At 43.3% G+C, this 22,563-nt stretch overlaps 1 protein-coding gene and 1 pseudogene across 1 annotated transcript in view; both read right to left on the minus strand.

Moving 5' to 3' along the window:
- The window catches only part of LOC141139255 (cytochrome P450 2G1-like), a 143,252-nt gene that overhangs the window by 118,152 nt on the left and 2,537 nt on the right, over positions 1-22,563 (minus strand). Inside the window, exon 2 of the mRNA XM_073625212.1 lies at positions 5,425-5,594. Coding sequence (XP_073481313.1) covers positions 5,425-5,592 — 168 coding nt within the window. The 5' untranslated portion in view covers positions 5,593-5,594. The remainder of the gene's footprint in view (positions 1-5,424; positions 5,595-22,563) is intronic.
- On the minus strand, positions 11,983-13,719 carry LOC141141377 (uncharacterized; annotated as a pseudogene).

The raw sequence follows: 22,563 nt of genomic DNA on the forward strand, positions 1-22,563 counted from the left end.
TATATGAATTACGGTCAGTGCTCTTAAAGTAGGTGGCAGTGGTGAACCGATCGTCCCTCACTCTGATGGTTAAATCAAGAAAATTTATTTCATGCTGGCTAGCTTCATAATTGAGAAAAATACCCCTTGAGTTAACATTGAGCTCACCAAGAAAGAAGTCCAAATCAGCCCTATCTCCATCCCAAAGGAGGAGGATGTCATCTATATATCTAGCCCACAGGACCACCTGGGGTCTCTGTTGGGCATAGACAACATCCTCCTCCCAAAGTGCCATAAAGAGGTTCGCCAAACTGGGGGCATATTAACCCCCATGGCGACCCCTCTAACCTGCTTATAAAACTGGCCCCCAAACCAGAAATAGCTCTGAGATACCATCCACAGTCCTGGTCTCGGTATGACTTCAGCCAATAAATTGATCACATGCCGTGAGTCTTTAATGTAAGAGGGTACTTTTACAACTAATGGTTGGAGGAAAAAATCTATATACCTGCTCACCCGGGACGTGACAGAGTCAATACCACTCACAATCAGACGTTCTGGGGGGCAGGTAGGGTGCTTATGAATCTTTGGCAAGTAATATATCACTGGTGTCCTAGGTGCCCTAGGTATTAAATATGACTTCTCCTTTTTGTTAAGAACACCTGATTCAAATCCCTTCTGAACAAGGACCTCTAGTTCCCTTTTAAATTAAGGATTAAGGGGGGTGGGATTATAATCCTTGACAAAAAAGATTATCTTGCAGAAATGAATATAATACTGGGTGACGTTAACACATATACCCCTCTTCAGTTTGATCCTAAAATCAAATTTAAAAGGGAACTAGAGGTCCTTGTTCAGAAGGGATTTGAATCAGGTGTTCTTAACAAAAAAGGAGAAGTCATATTTAATACCTAGGGCACCTAGGACACCAGTGATATATTACTTGCCAAAGATTCATAAGCACCCTACCTGCCCCCCGGGATGTCCGATTGTGAGTGGTATTGACTCTGTCACGTCCCGGGTGGGCAGGTATATAGATTTTTTCCTCCAACCATTAGTTGTAAAAGTACCCTCTTACATTAAAGACTCACGGCATGTGATCAATTTATTGGCTGAAGTCACACCGAGACCAGGACTGTGGATGTGGTGACAGCTGACGTTACGTCTCTTTATACTGTCATACCACACAGTCTTGGTCTCTTTGCTGTCGAATATTTTTTGAGGCGTGATTCCGGCCTATTCAATGAACAGATCTCCTTCAGTTTAGAATTGCTCCAATTTGCCGCATCTCGGAGCTATTTCTGGTTTGGGGGCCAGTTTTATAAGCAGGTTACATAGTTACATAGTTACATAGTAGGTGAGGTTGAAAAAAGACACAAGTCCATCAAGTCCAACCTATGTGTGTGATTATGTGTCAGTATTGCATTGTATATCCCTGTATGTTGTGGTCATTCAGGTGCTTATCTAATAGTTTCTTGAAGCTATCAATGCTCCTCACTGAGACCACCGCCTGTGGAAGGGAATTCCACATCCTTGCCGCTCTTACAGTAAAGAACCCTCTACGTAGTTTAAGGTTAAACCTCTTTTCTTCTAATTTTAATGAGTGGCCACGAGTCTTGTTAAACTCTCTTCTGCGAAAAAGTTTTATCCCTATTGTGTTAGGGATAGAGGTTAGAGGGGTCGCCATGGGGGATAAATATGCCCCCAGTTTGGCGAACCTCTTTATGGCACTTTGGGAGGAGGATGTCATCTATGCCCAACAGAGACCCCAGGTGGTCCTGTGGGCTAGATCTATAGATGACATCCTCCTCCTTTGGGGTGGAGATAGGGCTGATTTGGACTTCTTTCTTGGTGAGCTCAATGTTAACACAAGGGGTATTTTTCTCAATTATGAAGCTAACCAGCATGAAATTAATTTTCTCGATTTAACCATCAGAGTGAGGGATGGTCGGTTCACCACTGCCACCTACTTTAAGAGCACTGACCGTAATTCATATATCCCCACCAATGGCTGCCATCACAAAGACTGGATTAGGTCGGTGCCCAAAAGTCAGTATGTGTGCCTGAGGCGGAATTGCTCAGATAATGGAGAGTTCCTTATGCAGGCGAACATTCTGACTAAACGTTTCTCAGAGAAGGGGTACTCAGATATACTTCTTAATAACACTCTTCAAGAAGTACTATCTATGGATAGGAATGACTTACTCAAGGAGAGAACACCTAATGACAATGGGGTGCCCTCCATTCCGTTTATCACAACATATTCTATCCAGCATAGGACAGTTGGGCAAATGATTAAAAAGCATTGGCATATTCTCACCAATGATCCCACTCTTAATACCATTCTTCTCGCAAAACCCCAAGTGGTTTATAGAGGGGGGTCTTCGCTTAGGGGTACCATCGCTACTAACATCTTCGACCCCCCATTATCAAAAGAAGTTTTTTTAATGACATCACAGGATTTTACCAATGTAGGAGAGGTAGGGTGTGTTCATTAAATGGCTGTACACATAGAACCAACAATTTTAGGTCTTCCAGCACTCAGGAAGAGTTTTCCATCAGGCCTTTCATCACGTGTTCTACTGAGGGGGTAGTTTACCTGCTCTAATGCCCTTGTGGGCTACAGTATGTGGGCAGGACTAAACGCCCCCTCAGGGTTAGACTCAAAGAAACATGTGACATATATCCTCAATGGTTTCCCTAAACATCCTGTGTCCAGGCATTATTTAGAAGTTCATAATAAAAATCCGGACAAAACTATCTTTTTAGGGATAGATAAGTACACACGTCCCTGGAGGGGTGGATCTTTAGTGCGAGGGATCTCGCGGTTGGAAATGGCATGGATATATAAAATCAAATGTTATACACCATTTGGGTTAAATGTGGAGGTAGACTTGAATACATTTATTGATAATGCTTAATGTTGATAATATCGCTGTGAACTCGATGTGACATCTCAGTGTTGATAGGAGTTTATATTCCCCCCCCCCCCTTTTTTCATAAATTTTTGTTTTTCTTTGGTCCTTGATTTTTGTCCCTTGACTTCTATTTATTTTTAGTGATCTTCACATTATGGGTTTATATAACCATTTTGTGACATATTGTATGAGGATATATTTATTATTCTTCTTTTTTAGTTTTATAATGACCACTAGTTTGATATGAATTTTGGGTAAAGACATATGTACTTTTAAAGTACATATATTCTATATATATATATATATATATATATATATATATATATATATATATATATATATATATATATATATATATATATATATATATATATATATAATATATATATATATATATATATATATATATATATATATATATATATATATATATATATATATATATATATATATATATATATATATATATATATATATATCCTTCATATATGTATTTTTGGGTTTAAAGCCATATAGATTGTGCAGACATTATGGGTGTATATTACTTAGAGTTTTTTCAGAGACGCAATTCCCCTCAGTGATCTTCACATTATGGGTTTATATAACCATTTTGTGACATATTGTATGAGGATTTTTGCCTCTTGGTTTATATATTTCTTCTTTTTTTAGTTTCATAATGACCACCATTTTGATATTAATTTTGATAAAGACATATGTGCTTTTCAAGTACACATGTCTTATATATATATATCCTACATATTTGTATTTTTGGGTTCACATCCATATAGATTGCATGATCTATGGATGAATATTGCATGATCTATGGATGAATATTTTTTAGAGTTTTTTTAGAGACACAATTCCCCTCAGTTCCACAAGATGGCGGAGTGTCGTCTGCATACACTGTGTGCCTGTAAGGCTATGCGCTGTTGTTGGCTTGATCCATCGGCCTTATACTGATGGGTTTTACCATTCATGCATTTAATATTCCTTTTTATACAATTTACGCATCCCATTTTTAATGGTTCTAGGTATATCCTTTGTGGGTAACAAGTGATTCCTGTTTTTTTTCCTTTTTTTTAGCTCTGGCTACAATCTAATTATGTGATTGATGGCTTATCCTTCATGCTGCTGAGATCTCATAATGAGGCGTGGTTTTATGTACTCTATATATTGTGATGACTCAGAGCATCACCCGTTCCCCAGACGACGTCAGTTTTAGACGAAACGTACGTCGGGAGGTATACGCTCTGACGTCATCGCGATCCTATTGTGAACGGGCGCTCGCTATGCCGGCCGGGGAACTGCTTTTTTTATCTTATTTTATCTCGAGTGGGTGGATCTCCTAGTGCATTTTCGCAGTCACGCTGCATACAGAGAAGCTCCATTACCAGCTGGATATCCCTGATTTGGGTCTGCACACAAGCTTTTACTGCTTGCTTTGTGGTAAGCACAAAATCTATGTGGTGGAGGATCACTGTGAGCGGTGTTTTGATACAGTCATATTTAAGTCTTCTCCGCAGAGTACAGAGGGACTTGCCTTTGGGACTTTCTTCACCTTTCCTAGAGGTTTTCTGATTTTCTCCATTCAAGATCACTTATGAACTCTGATATGCATATATCGATTCACAGTCCTATTTACAGTGCTTAGTATTCACATTTATGGTTTATTTGATCACTACGGTTTTTTTTTTGTTTTTTTTTTATGTTGGTATTTTATGAGAGGAGTTTTTCAGATTTTACATTTCATCTCTTTTAGTAAGTTTGCAGTCTCTGATCATCTCTTGTAGTATATTCACAGTCTCTAACCATGTCCTCCAGTATGTCTGCAGTGACATCAGTCAAGTAATAGTTTACACATGGATTTGGAATCTCCACATGTGTCAATGCTGCTGTTTGGTGACTGGCCCAGCACAGTCATATTGGATGAATTACAGGCTCATCAATACCTGTAAGTACTGGGCATTTTCTTCTCTGCTGGTAGCTAAATACAGCAGCAGGGAAGAAAGAAACATAATAAAAGAGGGGCTAAAAACAAACCTTTCACTTTGCGATATATGGTCATAGAATGGATATGCTTTAAAGTATGCTCCCCATTTTAAAATCTGATGCTTATAAACTACTCCTTGGTGTTGGGGCTGAGAACAAAGGCAACAAAAATTGTACTGTATCAGATAATACCAGTGAGGCGGTACCATAATACCATAGATGGTTTGAATTTCTTCAGCAGGAGAGTTTGTTCCCCCTTTCCCCTCTGAGGGAGCGGTTCGGCGTATAACATGCACCCATGATTTCCCCCTGATTTGCATGTTATACGCCCATAAATATGGTAATTAACAATAGATAATAACAATTTCTATATAATGCAGTAGCAGAGGTAAGCTCAGCAGCCTGTTACTATTGGAGTGACCGTTATCCAAATCAACTAAAGAGTTTCCACTTATCCAGTTCCATTTTATCAACAATAATCCCTCTACACTCAGGTATATGGGTGCTTGGCTCTTCTACACTTGTGTTTAGGACTCACCTTGGGATAAAACCGGTACCATGCGAAGCCGACTTGAAGCAGATTACCTATAAATGGCAATGGAGTCGGTCCTGGAGGAAGTCGGAGCCGTGTCTTCTGTATTCTCCATACAGTGATAATGAAGTAGAAGAGTAGCAATGAACAGAGAGACAGCGTGAGGACATCCATGTCTGACAACAAAACAGAACCACAGTGTATATGTATCCTAGATCTTTGTCAATTATTAACACGTTGAAGGAAAGGATTATGTTACTGTGTAACCCAATGTTTTCCAAAGCTCAACTACCCCAAGTAGATCAGGATCCCAAGAACGGAGGGAGGGACAGGTTAGCTAGAGAGACAATTTTTGGCAAATTTGGAAGATTCTCGGAAACCCAATCAAGAGTCGTGCCAAGCTTCCTGGCAGAGGGGATGGCTCTGACAAACACAAACTGCTAACTCTTTGAGAACTATTCTCAGCAGTTCTAGGGACATTAGAGTGCAACCTCCTCTAGTGCAGTTACAAATATGACTGGTTCAGTGTTCCCTATGCAGCACTGTGGAGTATTTCAGCGCTATATAAATGTATAATAATAATGTTTGTGGTGGGACATTAGAGTGTAATATACTCTGGTGCTGAGATTGATGTGATGGGCTCAGTGTTTTCTGTACAGCACTGTGAAACTCTTTTAAAACTCGCTCATCCATGTCTTTATGGATCTTGCTTTGTGCACTGGTGCGCAGTCATGTTGGAACAGGAAGGGGCCATCCCCAAACTGTTCCTACAAAGTTGGAAGCATGAAATTGTCCAAAATGTCTTGGTATGCTGACGCCTTAAGAGTTCCCTTCACTGGAACGAAGGGGTCAAGCCCAACCCCTGAAAAACAACCCTACACCATAATCCCCCCTCCACCAAATGATTTGGACCAGTACACAAAGCAAGGTCCATAAAGACATGGATGAGCGACTTTGGGTGAAGGAACTGTGAGCCAGGCCCACTTCTTAACCTTGTGGACAGCCTTCCCACAGGAGTTGAAGCTGTTATAGCTGCAAATGGTGGGCCAGCTCAATATTGAACCCTACGGACTAAGACTGGGATGCCATTAAAGTTCATATGCATGTAAAGGCAGGTGTCCCAATACTTTTGATATATATATATATATATATATATATATATATATATATATATATATATATATATCTGCAGCCCCTTGTATATTTATTATAAGTTACAAACTCATCAAAATGAAAGTTTTGGACCCATCAAGATTCATCATCTGGTATCACAAGAATAAAGATCAACACGTTCATTATGCCTGGTACACACAATGAGATTATTGGATATGAACGATCGTCCATTTTTTTTCCCCTTGCTAGTCTCATATCGAAAATAAAAAAAGTTACTAAAGATACGAAGGTTCTCGTACGACAGAATAAAAGTGATGTAATAAATTGTATTGTATTTGTATTGTATTTTCGGACAACAACTGTACTGATTAAACGAAAAAACGTACGATCTGGTATTGTACGAGAAAAAATATTTGTGTTTGCCCCTAATAATATTGAAAGTTGTGTACTAATGATCAGAGTGTACATATGATCGCTTTAAAAGCTTTATTTTTGGACAATTTTCTGATTGTGTGTACATGACTTTATAAAATAAATTCCTCATTGACTGGAAATTAGCAACCCTTGAATACATTTATCAAAAACATAGTATAATTAAACTATTTAGCTAATAATAAAGAAACATGGGGAGGGTCATTCACTAAGGAGAAGGCGCTACATCAGTTCATACATTAATTGGTGCACCGGAAAATCGTTAATTGAACGTGCAAACCAGCGCACGTTGAAGCTCAAATAGCGATAATAAATACCTGCATATGTAAACTGCAACTGCCGCTAGGGTAACTGTGGTTTTCTTGTTGATAATAGCACACGCCCAATACAATTGGTTAATTTCATCTAATTGGGTGATTTCTCAGTTAATTAACCCTTTTGATGCTAATCTCATTCCTATTACTTCTAATATATCTTTGAAATGTGTTTTTTCTTTTTTTACCCACAATACATTACTAAGAACAGAGAAGTTGATTGAAAATGTATAGTTTATTTTGCAAGAAAATATACAAAAAACAAATACTTCAACAGGGTACACTCCACTCTGTACTGCGACGCAGCGAATAAATACACTACATAACAATACAGTTCCAAGCATACAAATAAATTAAATTCATCCTGCGGTATGATGCCTAATGTGTTGCGCAGAGTAATAGTACCCTGAAACATCACATCATCCATGACGCCGCATTACCCTGAAAGCATTATTTCAAAAAACATGTCAGAAAATGTCAGGTCATCCACTGTCTAATAGCATTCAAATGGGCAACGGGTGTGATGGGGAGGGGAGGGAGAAAAGAGTCCACAGGCCCGAAGCTTTATTGAACTGCCAAAGGATACACAAGTGGGGAAAGGGGGGGGGGGGAGGGAAATCTTCAGACCTCCTGTTCCTCCTTGAAGTCCATCAAGTGATAGTCTCTGAGCAGACTGTGAACCTGTCTGTGACAGTCCTCGATGGACATCCTCTCTCGCTGGTGGATGAGGCGCTTTCTGGCACACCACAATGCGTCCTTAAAGCAACACAGCACCCGCCAGGCACTGTTAATGTCCTCCTGTGAATAAGTTCCACAGAAGAGTCCATTCAACACACCAAAGTGTGTGATAGTCTGTGGTACAAAGTCTTTCAGTTCAGGTTCCAAGGCCCTCAACAGGTCCTGTGCAAAGGGGCACTCCCAGAAAACATGAAAAGCAGTTTCCTCCTGGATGATGCAAAAGGGGCAGTGCCTGTATCTACACAGGTTTCTGGCATGCATGAATATCCTGAGTGGCAACCCCCCTTGAATTGCCATCCATGCCAGATCTTTGTGCCTGTTGGTGAGTCTCTTTGAAGAAACATTCCTCCAGACCACTTTGCAAGCGGCTGGAGGGAGGCCTGGAACAGTCTCAACAATGTCTGATGCTCTAATCAACTTGTGGATAGTTTTTGGCTTCCACAAGTCGGGCTTTACTCCATGCAGCCCCAGTTCCTTAACCACTTGCTTACTGGGCACTTAAACCCCCCTCCTGCCCAGACCAATTTTCAGCTTTCAGCGCTGTCGCACTCTGAATGACAATTGCGCGGTCATACAACACTGTACCCAAATGAAATTTTTATCATTTTTTTCCCACAAATAGAGCTTTCTTTTGGTGGTATTTGATCACAGCTGGGATTTTTATTTTTGCTAAACAAACAAAAAAAGATGGAAAATTTTGAAAAAAAAAAATCATGCTTCATAGTTTGTTATAAAATTTTGCAAACAGGTAAATTTTCTCCTTCATTGATATGCGCTGTTGAGGCAGCACTGGTGGGCACTTATAGGCTGCACTGATGGGCACGGATAGGCACAGTTAAGGCGGCACTGATAGGCACAGTTAAGGCGGCACTGATAGGCACAGTTAAGGCAGCACTGATGGGGACAGATAAGGCGGTACTGATGGGCACAGATAAGGCAGCACTGATGGCCACTGATGGGCGCTGATGGGTGGCACTGATGGGTGGCACGGATGGGTGGCACAGATAGGTGGCACTGATGGGCACTGATAGGTACCACTGATGGGGGGCACTGATGGGCGGCACTGATGGGGGGCACTGATGGGCGTCACTGATGGGCGTCACTGATGGGCACTTATGGGCACTGGTAGGTGACACTGATGTGCAGCACTGTTGTGGCACTGATGTGGGCGCTGATGGGTGGCACTATGGGCACTGATGGGTGGCACTGATGGGTGGCACTGTGGGCACTCATGGATGGCACTGTGGGCACTGATGGGTGACGCTGGTGGGCACTGGTAAGCGGCACTGCTCCCTTTTCTAAGGTGTCACTGGCAGGGGGCAGATGATCGCCGTGATAAGGACTGATGTCCCTCTCATGGCCGCCGGTGATCGGCTGCTTTTTTTCCTCCTCACGCTGTCAGCGCGAGGAGAAGAAATTGCCGATTACCGACTCTGTTTACATCACTTGATCAGCTGTCATTGGCTGACAGATGATCATGTGGTAAGGTGTCGGGACCGACCCCTTACTCTGATCTGTGATCAGGCGAGTCTCATAGACTCGCTAATCACCGAGCGCACAGCGCGTGCCCTGCAGGGGGCACGCAGGCCGCTCGTGCACGGGACAACATCAATAGACGTAGTCCCAGCAATGTAGATCTGCGCTATTACCGTCATTTGGCAATAGCGCGGATATGAAGCTGTTAATAAACTTGAAAGTGTCCAAGTAGTACCAAGGAGTGTCCCTGTTGTAGGGGATGGAGCTGTCCCATTTATCCCATCCAAAGGACCTCCAAAGAGGCAAGAGGAAGAAATGGGACATGGAGTTACCACCAGAGTCTACAGTTCTGTCAACCAAAGTCCTGCGGATGCAGTTACAAGCAAAGCACACCCTCAGTAATGTGGCAATGTCGGGCACGCCCTTACCGCCCTTGCGGGGTTCCTTGAACATAACCACTCCCTTCACTCTGTCCATTTTGGAGCTCCAGATGAAGTGAAACACCGCCCTGGTGATGGCCTTGCAGGTGTTAACCTGGGGGGGCCAGGCCTGGGCGAGGTACTGCAACACAGGGAGAATCTCGTTGCGGAGTACCAGTGTTTTACCTTCGATGGTGAGATCTCTGAGGCTCCAAAGTCCAAACTTTTGCCACATCTTTCCCAGTCTTTCCTCCCAGGACTGCGCCCTCAGCTCCAAACCAGACCCCAAGAATTTTGATGAAGTCCGCTTTGACGCTGAAAGGAATGGGTGCAGAAGAAGGCAGGAACCACTTTCCGAAGAGCATGACCTCTGACTTCCCGCAGTTGACCTTTGCCCCTGAAGCTTGGCCGAAGTTCTCACAGGTCTGGGCAAGTGTGTCGATGGACCGCCGATCAGCACAGAACACCATCACATCATCCATGTAGAGTGAGCACTTGACCTCCCGTCTGTCCAGTCCTGGTGCGGTGATCTCTCTGATCTCTGGGTTCCGTCTGATGCTTCGGGCAAAGAGCTCTATACAACAGACAAAAAGCAGAGGTGAGAGAGGGCAGCCTTGTCTCACCCAAGACTGAATTGGAAAGGGGTCAGTTTTCCAGCCATTTACACAACTACAAATGTCATTATACATTACATTCACATACGAACAAAACATTTCCTCGGTACCAAACCTGTGCAGAGCTCTAAACTCGTGGGAGACACAGTCAAAGGCCTTCTCCTGGTCAAGACTGACCAGGGCCGTGTACACACAGCGGCCACGAATGTACTGGACCGTGTCCCGGACAAGCGGAAGGCTGTCTGCAATCCTGCGACTGCCACAAGTCTGATCCGGGTGGATGATCTGTCCGATGACAGACTTCAGCCTGTTGGCCAGGACCTTGGCGAGGATTTTGTAGTCCACGTTTAGAGAGATCGGACGCCAATTTTTCAGGTCCGATCTCTCCCCTTTGCGCTTGTACAAAATCGCGATCATCCCCTCCCTCAGTGACGGAGGCATTCTGCCCTCCACCACCACCTCCTCATACAGCCCGAGCAGGTCTGGACCCATGAGATCCCATAGTGCTACATAGAGCTCAACTGGGAGACCATCACAGCCCGGGGTCCTGACCCGTCTAAAGGATGTAGAGGCAGAGTGCAGCTCCTCCAACACCAAGAGGGCGTTGACGGCTGATGCACCTGCAGTATCAATTTGGTTAGAGATACCTGACAGGAACTTATCAGCCCCCTGTGTGTCTGTTTTTTTCGGGGAGTAGAGGTTGGTGTAGTAGTTGCTGACCACTTGCATCACAGCCTCCTTCCCCTTCTGGAGTGTTCTGGTCTTGTCACGCAGCTCTGACAAGGGTGTTTGTCCCGAGTGATGTTTCCTGAAAAAGAAAGAATTACACTTCTCACCTTTCTCGAGATTCTCCACCTTGGCACGGAAGACAATGTGCCTGGATTCTTCCTCGAAGTGCCCTTTCAGGCTCTTCTTGGTGTCCTTCAGGTCCTGCCTAATGTCCCAGCCACAGTGATGAAGGTCCTGCAGGGACTGCAACTGATGTTGCAGTCTCCTGAGTTCCCTCTTCCTGGCACATACTTGCTGGCGTCCCCTTGCCTGAAAGAAGCTGCACAGCTTGACTTTCACAAACTCCCACCAATCACTTACCCTTCCGAAGAATCTCTTTTCCTCCGTCCAGGTGGCATAGGCCTCCCGGAGTTCCCCCATCAATTCCTCATTTTCCAGCAGGGTGCTATTCAGCTTCCAGGAACCTGGTTCGCGGGCAAAGCCCTCGCCCAGGTCACCCTGAAAGTGAATAGCCCTGTGGTCAGAGAAAAAGCAGGGGATCATGGAGAACTCACGATGCTTGACTGTTCTTGAAGTGAGCATGAAGTCAATCCTGGAACGCACAGATCCGTCGGGTCAGCACCATGAATAGTTCACCTTTTCCTATGGATTCCACGGCATCCTGCAAGGAGGCCTCCGAGATCATCTCCTTGAGTAGCCTAGAAATAGCATCAAGTTTTGTGTACATGCTGGAGCTGCGCCCATCCTCCTTGATTGGACAGTTAAAATCACCGCCGATCACTACTGTTCTGGTGGTGACAAGTTGGGTCCGCAAAAGTTCCAGCCGTGCATTCTTATCTGTGGGGGCATACATGTTGATGAGCCTAACTGGCCCTTCCACCCACGAGCCGTCTATGACCAAAAGATGGCCACAGACTAGCTCATGGATAGAGTCAACCGTGAAGCGCCCACCCCTGACCAGAATGACTACCCCTGCAGACTTGCAATCGCCGCCCCGGACCAGTAGGAGGAACCAAGGGTCCACTGGGAGGTTAGATGGGTGTACCTCCTCAAAAGAGGAAGAGCGCACTCCTGGAGCATGTAGACATCACTCTGCTGACTAGAAAGAAAGGTCAGGACCGCTTGCCTTCTAGATGTATCCTTGATACTCCTCACATTAATGGAAACGATTGAGATCTCAGCCATAATGAAAAAGGGTATGAGGTCTAGTCAGCAGCGGGCCGAGGACGGGCAGGAGTGGACTTATCTGTGGCCTTTCGAGGCTTCTTTGGTTTGTTTTCTGGCGTCTTCCTCCCGGTGCTGGAGGAAGGCTTGCCCTGGATCAGGGCTCCAGCGTAGGTCCGGGTCCTCTGGGGGCAGTGTCTGAAGACATGCTCTGCCAATCCGCAGAGGTTGCAGGCTTTAGACCTCGGACAGTCCTTGGTCTCGTGGCCTGTAACCCTACAGAACCTGCAAGCAAGCTCTGTACAATCCTTACCTATGTGTCCCTGGTGGCCACATCTGTTGCAGTTGTGGGGTATGCCGGGGTAGAAAAGGATTCCTGCGGATGATCCCAGGGAGAAGCACGGCTGTAGGTGCTAAATGTCCCCCGAAGGGTCTTTCCTAAATTTGAAAAGCACAGACCACTTACCTATCCAAAAGCCCTTGACATTGAGGATTTTGATTGGGTCCTTTACCACAGTGCAAAACCTCTGGAGGTGGGTGGCTATGTCCTTTCCTTGGGTATGGGGGTTCCTCATGGTCACCGTCACCCGCTTTTTGTCCCGAGTTATGGGGCAGTTTGCAACGAACTTACGGAAAGGGGATTCAGGGCCACTGGTCTTCACCATCTCCCAGTATCTTCTGCAGACCTGAAAGGACATAAAAGTTATGAAGAAAATACCTTTTGTGAAGGTCTGCACATAAAGCGTCTCTGCTTTGCTGAACCCCTGTTCCAAGATCATCTTCTTTCCAAAGATTTCTGGGGTCATGTCGGGGACTCTTCCGTCCACCTCTTTCATCTGCAGCATGACCGTCTGCTTCATCCAGGGCTCCAGAGCTGGGAGCCCATCTGCAGGCAGGTATGGCTTGGCTGGTCTTGGTTGGCTGACACCGGCCGGGGTAGAGGTGGAGGTTGAGGCAGTGGCATCCTCGGATGAAGTGTCTGGAACAGGGATCTTCTTTGTCTTGCTGGTCTTCTCGTTTCTCTTCCCCATCGTCGAGGAGTTGGAGGTCGCTTCAGGTGTTCTTAGGCGGCTTCCTTCTGGTTCCGCGACGTCTTCGCTCTTTTCGTAGCCTTTACAAAGGCTCTAGCATTTGCTGCCTGGAGGTAATGCGGAGTGGGGGGGAGGAGGAAGACCGCAATCTCGTTCCCTGTGGGGCTAAGCCTCTGCCCAATAGTAGCAAGTAGGTGAAGCTGAATTTAATCAATGATCCTAAAAGGCCGAGCAGAGGGTACCCCACAAGTACCAAATGGCTTGGATAGATACAAGTGGTTCTCAACATCCTAGCTGTGAAGCAGAGACACCCCTAAAGGCTATAGTCAAAATTACACTTGATCTTAGCCAAAAGGCCGAGAAGCAATCAAAGAACAGAGAAGTGTTTATAAACCCAATATATTTATATTTTCAGACCTTGATCTTTAAAGGTGACCATACACTGCAATTAGTTAGATCTTAAATAAATTAGATTTAGTGCAAGACCATGTTTGATTTCCTATATTTTGAATTAATTTGAATTCATTGTTCGAGTGTGTCTTCCTATTACCCGTTTGCCTAATTATCAAGTTTTACAAAGATTGGCCAATCAGATTGCATAGTGCATGACCATCTTAAGTGCAAAATTTGGAATGTAGATGTGCCATGACCCACTTGTATTTTCCAAACTATATCTTTTGGGCATTATACAAGGCACATGAGAAACCACCTTTTTTCAAGACATGCTAGAGTGACCAGGAATCTTCAAACTACGGCTCTCCAGCTGTTGCGGAACTACACGTCCCATGAGGCATTGTACAAATCTGACATTCACGGACATGATGGGAATTGTAGTTCCAGAACAACTGGAGGGCCGTAGTTTGAAGACCCCTCTACTAGACCATTATTATGCCTCCAGAATTGGGAGTGTGGCACCTACCCAACTTCTCTCTGCTGGTGGACACACAAACTTACATCTATAGATATATATATATATATAGAGAGAGCTATATATATAGAGATATATATATACACACACTGAAGCAGGAAGCTATATACATTGGCCCGGAAGTGAATCTGTACACAGGAAGTAGGTGTGTGTTTTGAGGCCAAATCATTTAGACATACACACATGACCAACATAAACACCACCCCATGTAAAAATAAATAAAAAATTTGCAAATAAGCATCATCTCTTCCTCAGAGAACAGTGAGCGGGGCATGGTGGTGGAAAGAAATTAGCAGCAATACAAGCAACTTCCTGTAGGGACGTGATGTCATTCCTGTGTGCTGGCCACCCTTCCAGGAACCAGATATGCACCACAGGACATGCGCACACAGCGGCCATGCATCTAGGAGCAGGCCCATAACTTTATTGGCAAATAATAGGAAAGCAGATGCAGATCTTTCTAGTGAGAGGCAACTGGTGTTTTCTATTAACCACTTCAGCCCCAGGAGAATTGGCTGCTCAATGACCAGGCCATTTTTTGCGATACGGCACTGTACCCAAACAAAATTGGCGTCCTTTTTTTCCCACAAATAGAGGTATTTGATCACCTCTGAGGTTTTTATTCTTTGCGCTATAAACAAAAAAAGAGCGACAATTTTGAAAAAAACACAATATTTTGTATTTTTTGCTGTAATAAATAGCCCCAATTTTTTTTTAAAAAGGCTAATTTTTTCCTCAGTTTAGGCCGATATGTATTCTTCTACATATCTTTGGTAATAAAAATTGCAAAAAGCGTATATTGATTGGTTTGTGCAAAAGTTATAGCGTCTACAAAATAGGGGATAGATTTATGGCATTTTTATCATTATTATTTTTTTACTAGTAATCTGCGATTTTTATCGAGACTGCGACATTATGGCGGACACATCGGACACATTTGACACATTTTTGCTATAATGCTACAAGAATGCACTGATTACTGTATAAGTGTCACTGGTAGGGAAGGGGTTAACATTAAGGGGTGATCAAGGGGTTAACTGTGTTCCCTATGTGCATGTTCTAACTGTGGGGGATGGGACTGACTATAGGAGATGAGAGATCGTGGTTCCCAGCTCGTAAGCATTCACAATCTCTCTCTCCTCTCCCCACAGACCTGGGATGTGTGTGATTACACACACACACCCCTGTTCTGCCTCTTGTGCCCGCGAGTGCTCGTGGCCAGCGGTCATCGTGACCGCCGGTCACAAGGATCAGCCCCCCTCGCTGTGCAGCCGGTGCGCGCGCCTGCTATCCCGCTTAAAGGGACCAACGTATAGCTACGACTTTTCACGGGATCGTGCCGACCTGCTGCTGTATAATGACGGCGGCTGGTCAGCAAGTGGTTAAACAAAGTCTAAATGGGTCATTGACATGCATCACAGTTGGACTTAGGAATGTGTCTGTCTTTGCAAATTTAAACTAAATGAAATCCTTTGTTATTTTTGCTTGGGGAGTGCAGAGGGATTTGAAGTCTTGTCAGTTTTTGGGGATGTCTGCACCCCTGATAGGGTGAAGACACACAAGGAGACGTGCCTTTAAAAATGCTAAATTGCTTAAAAGCTAGTGATTGGGGGGGGGTACTCTGCCTGTAAAGTGGTGCATCTGTAGCATGTATCCAAAATGCTGCTTCAAAGATGTAGGGCTTTAAGAAAACTTACAAATCTACATTGCAGCTGCAAGATCTTAACCCCCAAAAAAAATCATGCCCCCCCCCCCCCAATACACACCAGGCTATTTGGGTCTGTTAAGGCTTTAAACTAGAACCCCCACATGAAAAATACCACCCCAAACTAAAGAAAGATTGTGCCCCTCCCAAACACTAACAAACCCCTAGCCAAACACACAGCAAGCCAGCCCATGAAAGGGGATGTATGCTTGGGAGCAGAAGGGGCTCAGGCACCCCAAAAGTCAACCACCTTGTTCCCATATTCAGGGGGACAAGGGCCTCTTCCACACAACCCTAGGCTGGGGTTTAGGGGGCTGCAGACAGGGGGCTTTACGGAATGTGGAAAGCCACTTTAAACTAGTGGGGAACAAGGTGCTTTGTGGTTGGTATTGGGCTGAGCCCAACATGCCCCAAAGGCAGCAAGCTATGTTGAGTGCATGTGGCCTTATATTGTTCAGAAGGGGGTTGGGCGATCGCTCTTCTCGCCTCTTTCCTAGCTGGCCCTCTTGCATGCTCTGGAAAAGGATCTTGTTTGGATTGTTGAAGGCAGCCCACAGCCTTTTGAGAATATAGTGGAGTGTGGAGTTGCCCTTTAAAAGCAAAAGCTAGCCCAAGGAAATCAAAGGGATTAGAGGGCGGAGACAAGAGCATTGGAAAATGGAGTGAAGTGTGGCATTCCCCTTTTAAAGCAAAAGTTAGCCCAAGGAAATCAAATGGATTAGAGGGGGAGACAAGAGTCACCGGGACCAGATGGCTTGCATCCGAGGGTACTTAGGGAACTCAGTCAAGTGATTGCCAGACCGTTGTTCCTAATTTTTACAGATAGTCTACTGACTGGAATGGTACCAGCTGATTGGAGAAAAGCCAATGTAGCACCTATATTTAAAAAGGGCCCAAAATACATCCCTGGGAATTACAGACCAGTTAGCCTAACATCAATAGTATGTAAACTCTTGGAGGGGATGATAAGGGACTATATACAGGATTTTAGTAATACGAACGGTATCATTAGCAGTAATCAGCATGGATTCATGAAGAATCGTTCTTGCCAAACCAATCTATTAACCTTCTATGAGGAGGTAAGTTGCCATCTAGATAAAGGAAGGCCTGTAGACGTGGTGTATCTGGATTTTGCAAAAGCATTTGACACAGTTACCCATAAACGTTTACTGTACAAAATAAGGTCCATTGGCATTGACCATAGGGTGAGTACATGGATTGAAAACTGGCTACAAGGGCGAGTTCAGAGGGTGGTGATAAATGGGGAGTACTCGGAATGGTCAGAGGTGGGTAGTGGGGTTCCCCAGGGTTCTGTGCTGGGACCAATCCTATTTAATTTGTTCATAAACGATCTGGAGGATGGGATAAACAGTTCAATCTCTGTATTTGCAGACGATACTAAGCTAAGCAGAGCAATAACTTCTCCGCAGGATGTGGAAACCTTGCAAAAAGATCTGAACAAATTAATGGGGTGGGCGACTACATGGCAAATGAGGTTCAATGTAGAAAATGTAAAATAATGCATTTGGGTGGCAAAAATATGAATGCAATCTATACACTGGGGGGAGAACCTCTGGGGGAATCTAGGATGGAAAAGGACCTGGGGGTCCTAGTAGATGATAGGCTCAGCAATGGCAGGCAATGCCAAGCTGCTGCTAACAAAGCAAACAGAATATTTGCATGCATTAAAAGGGGGATCAACTCCAGAGATAAAACGATAATTCTCCCGCTCTACAAGACTCTGGTCCGGCCGCACCTAGAGTATGCGGTCCAGTTCTGGGCACCAGTCCTCAGGAAGGATGTACTGGAAATGGAGCAAGTACAAAGAAGGGCAACAAAGCTAATAAAGGGTCTGGAGGATCTTAGTTATGAGGAAAGGTTGCGAGCACTGAACTTATTCTCTCCCGAGAAGAGACGCTTGAGAGGGGATATGATTTCAATTTACAAATAGGGATAAAACTTTTTTGCAGAAGAGAGTTTAACAAGACTCGTGGCCACTCATTAAAATTAGAAGAAAACAGGTTTAACCTTAAACTACGTAGAGGGTTCTTTACTGTAAGAGCGGCAAGGATGTGGAATTCCCTTCCACAGGCAGTGGTCTCAGCGGGGAGCATTGATAGCTTCAAGAAACTATTAGATAAGCACCTGAATGACCACAACATACAGGGATATACAATGCAATACTGACACAAAATCACACACATAGGTTGGACTTGATGGACTTGTGTCTTTCTTCAACCTCGCCTACTATGTAACTATGTAAGAGTATTGGAGAATGGAGTGGAGTTTGGAGTTCCCCTTTAAAAGCAAAAGGTAGCCAAAGGAAATCATATGCATTAGAGGGGGGGAGTTCATGCTCTTTTAGGCCTTAAAAAAAGAGCTAGAGGGGCGAGAGTGTTTTTACATAATTTTAACAAGGAACATGCCACATGTTGGTAACGTAACATGCTCATATGACCTGTGTGCAAATCTCCTAAAAAAAAAATACATAAACTGAACCAGCTTAAAAAAAATTAGTTATGAGGTGCGCCCTTTTAACCCCTGCAACTGCATGTACGTTGCTTAACATCTACTAAGATTTTGGGCGTGCAATGTAAAAACTCATGTGAATGGGTGTAAGAGCCGCTTGCGCATGCGCAATGCTTACATGGATCTCACGCAGTTCTAAACATACTTGGAAAAAAGTTACTTTTTTATTCTATTTTGGGCATGTCTGTTACTTGGGCAGTTGTTACTAAACTTCCTCACATCACCCTATAATATTGGCATCTCCATCTTCTGTTAATATTGAATTGGAGATGCCGTGCGCCATGTCCATAGTGGTGTACAGATTGCATTCTCTCGTGCGCTGAGATCGCTATAGTAAATGGTGGGTTTGAGCTCTGCTACCGGCGCACAGTGTCATAAATATGAAACTGTACATTGCACCTCTACTGACGGCGCACTGCTTTAGTAGATCAACCCCACAGTATAACAGTGTTTCTGGCCACTTCATAACGCCACCTGCCACCTTCACCTGTAAAAAGGAAATGAAAACAAACAGACCATTTAACCTCCGGAAGATTTTATTCCCTGTGCTACTTTACCTGGCAATTGTTTGGTCATGCAACACTGTATGCAAATTAAATTTATATAATTTTTTTTCACACAAATACAGTATTTTTTCACACAAATAGGTATTTGATCAACACTGGGTTCTTTATTTTTTGCTATATAAATTAAAAAATACCAACTTTTTTTTTTTTTAAATACACGTTTTTCTTAGTCTCTGTTATAAAATTTTGCAAACAAATAATCTTTCTTCATAATTTTAGGTCAAAATGTATTCTGCTACATTTCTTTCTGCAGTGTCTATACTGATGTGGATGACTTGTCACATTCTACACTCTAGAGCTTTCTCTTATTGAGATTTGTGGTTACTGTACTGCACCATTTGTTGGAATATGTGATTCTGTGTGTATCCTGTTTGGCTTGTCTATGGAAGTGCTTTTTACATTCTTGAACTGTTTTAATCTGTCTGTGCCAACCCCATTGAGTTTGTGTAACTGAACACCTATTCAGTTGTGTGCCCATCATATGTCCTGCCATGTATCTTGCATATAAGTGGACTGTTTCTATTTAGAAAGTGTGTTTTTATATCTTAAATCCAGAGTTTGGGAGATATTAATTTTACCTACAGGTAAGCCTTATTATAGGCTTACCTGTAGGTAAAAGTTCAAAAAAAGACTATACAACCTTTTTAAGTAAATCGTGTCTGTGTGACCATGGGGTTTAATAATAGATGAATTCTTGAGCAAGTCTCACCACCGTGTGAGATGGGGAATTCTACCACTGAGTACACCCCAGATGGGGATCTGTGTGATCCCACCGGGAGCTCCTCCTGGATTGCCAAAGAATTTTCACTTTGGGAACAGGAGTGGCCGAGCCCTTCAAAGAATGGAACCAAGGCACACAGGGGTTTTGTACCTATAGAAGGCTAATGCCCCGTACACACGGTCGGACTTTGTTCGGACATTCCGACAACAAAATCCTAGGATTTTTTCCGACGGATGTTGGCTCAAACTTGTCTTGCATACACACGGTCACACAAAGTTGTCGGAAAATCCGATCGCTCTGAACGCGGTGACGTAAAACACGTACGTCGGGACTATAAACGGGGCAGTGGCCAATAGCTTTCATCTCTTTATTTATTCTGAGCATGCCTGGCACTTTGTCCGTCGGATTTGTGTACACACGATCGGAACTTCCGACAACGGATTTTGTTGTCGGAAAATTTTATCTCCTGCTCTCCAACTTTGTGTGTCGGAAAATCCGATGGAAAATGTCCGATGGAGCCCACACACGGTCGGAATTTCCGACAACACGCTCCGATCGGACATTTTCCATCGGAAAATCCGACCGTGTGTACGGGGCATTAGACAAATGCAAAAATGTTGAAAAAAGGAAATGAAAGAGACTTATTGTCCTGTATATGAATATGAACCTAATAATAACACTGCTAAAATAACTACAAGCACATTATACCCTATCCCCCAGCGTACTTATATTGACCTAAATAGATATATGGATTAGAGCCCATTGTAAATGTGTATGTCAAAAAAAAAAAAAAAAGAGTGGAAAGATGAGACCTATATTGAAATAGATATGGTATAGACAGGCATGGAAAATGCAATTTTATTAAAGAAATGTGCTAATATTTTTGTCTACAGGTTGTAGTTGGCTAAGTGTGAGAGTAATGTTTGTTGTGTAGTGGTGTGTGAGATCCATGGATTATTATGTCGTGTTCCTTGTATTAATATGCCTAAAGTTCTGTATCAACAAATCAGTTGATAACACAGATTGAATATTGGTTGCACGATGATTTGTTTTGTGTTTTGTTATGTATGTTTTAAAGTAATGTAACATTGCCACAAGTACAATTACAGGTAACAAGTCAGTGACATGTTGGTCACTGCAACTTTTAGAAGCAAGAAAAATATTTTGTGTGTAAAGCATGACCAAAAAAAAGACTAAAAAAATGTTATTTCTGACTTAAAATCGTGAAAAATTTGATCTATGTAATTTGGGTAAATATTGACTTAAATTGTAAAATCGTGTGCAATGTGTAGTCATTTTGCACTGTGGTAAATTTAATATGGAAAAGAAAACGTAAAATATTATGTTTGCTTATTCTAAAAGAAAAGTTAATCTAAAAGCTGTGAGCTGAAAATCGTTAATTTAAACACTTGCTGGGGTGGCTAATCATGTATTCATTGGGTTGATTTATTTAAGGTCTTCAGAACAGAAGAAGACCACAGCCTTCAAAGACAATTCACCAATGGAAGTATTCTTCTTAGACCCCTTTCACACTGGGGCGGTTTGCAGGCGCTATTGCGCTAAAAATAGCGCCTGCAAACCGACCTGAAAGTGCTGCTGCTTTGCCTCCAATGTGAAAGTCTCTAGGGCTTTCACACTGGAGCGGTGCGCTGGCAGGACGGGAAAAAAAGTCCTGTTAGAAGCATCTTTGGAGCAGAGAAGGAGCGGTGTATACACCGCTCCTTCCCCGCTCCTGCCCATTTAAATTAATGGGGCACCACGGCTATACCACCGGCAAAGAGCCTCTGCAGAGGTGCTTTGTGGTGGTTTTTAACCCTTTCTCAGCCGCTAGTGGGGGTAAACCCCCCCCCACTAGAGGCCGAATACCGCTGCTAAAACGACGGTAAAGCACCGCTAAAAATAGCGGCGCTTTTCCCGCCGACACTTCTCCGGCGCCAGTGTGAAAGGGGCCTAAAGTGTTTCTATTTTCATATGTAAACATTTATGGGTTTCACTCCCCCTATTAGTGCAGTCATCACTTAGCAGTTTCTTGTTCCTATTTACAGTATGAGGTGCTAGACTTTTTTTGTTGTGTTCTGATCTGACATGTATGAGATTTGAAAACTCCTCATGTGATTCAGAGACTTTGGAGTGTGACTTTGGTCCAACTTTACAGTCTCTAGATCAGGGTTGCATCGAAGGTCGCATCAAAGTAGTGCAGAAACCGTTTCAAAGTCGCTGCAACTTTAAGTCACACTGGTGCAAACTGAGTTGTAGATAGTTTTTGTATATTATTTTAAGATGAAAATTTTAGTAAGATTGAATTGAATAATTGCTGCTCTAGTTTAACCACTTCAGCCCCGGAACATTTGGCTGCTCAATGACCAGGCAATTTTTTGCGATACGGCACTGCGTCGGTTTAACTGACAATTGCGCGGTGGTGCAATGCTGTACCCAAACAGAATATACGTCCCTTTTTTCCCCACAGATTCTTTTGGTGATATTTGATCACCTCTGCAGTTTTTATTTTTTGCGCTATAAACAAAAGAAGAGCAAAAAAAAAAAAACACAATATCTTTTACTTTTTGCTATAATAAATATCACAATTTTTAAGAAAAAAAACCTCAGTTTAGGCAGATATGTATTCTTCTACATATTTTTGGTAAAAAAAATCGCAATAAGCGTAT

This window comes from Aquarana catesbeiana, linkage group LG04 (assembly GCF_042186555.1).
Source record: "Aquarana catesbeiana isolate 2022-GZ linkage group LG04, ASM4218655v1, whole genome shotgun sequence".
Classification (NCBI taxonomy): domain Eukaryota; kingdom Metazoa; phylum Chordata; class Amphibia; order Anura; family Ranidae; genus Aquarana; species Aquarana catesbeiana.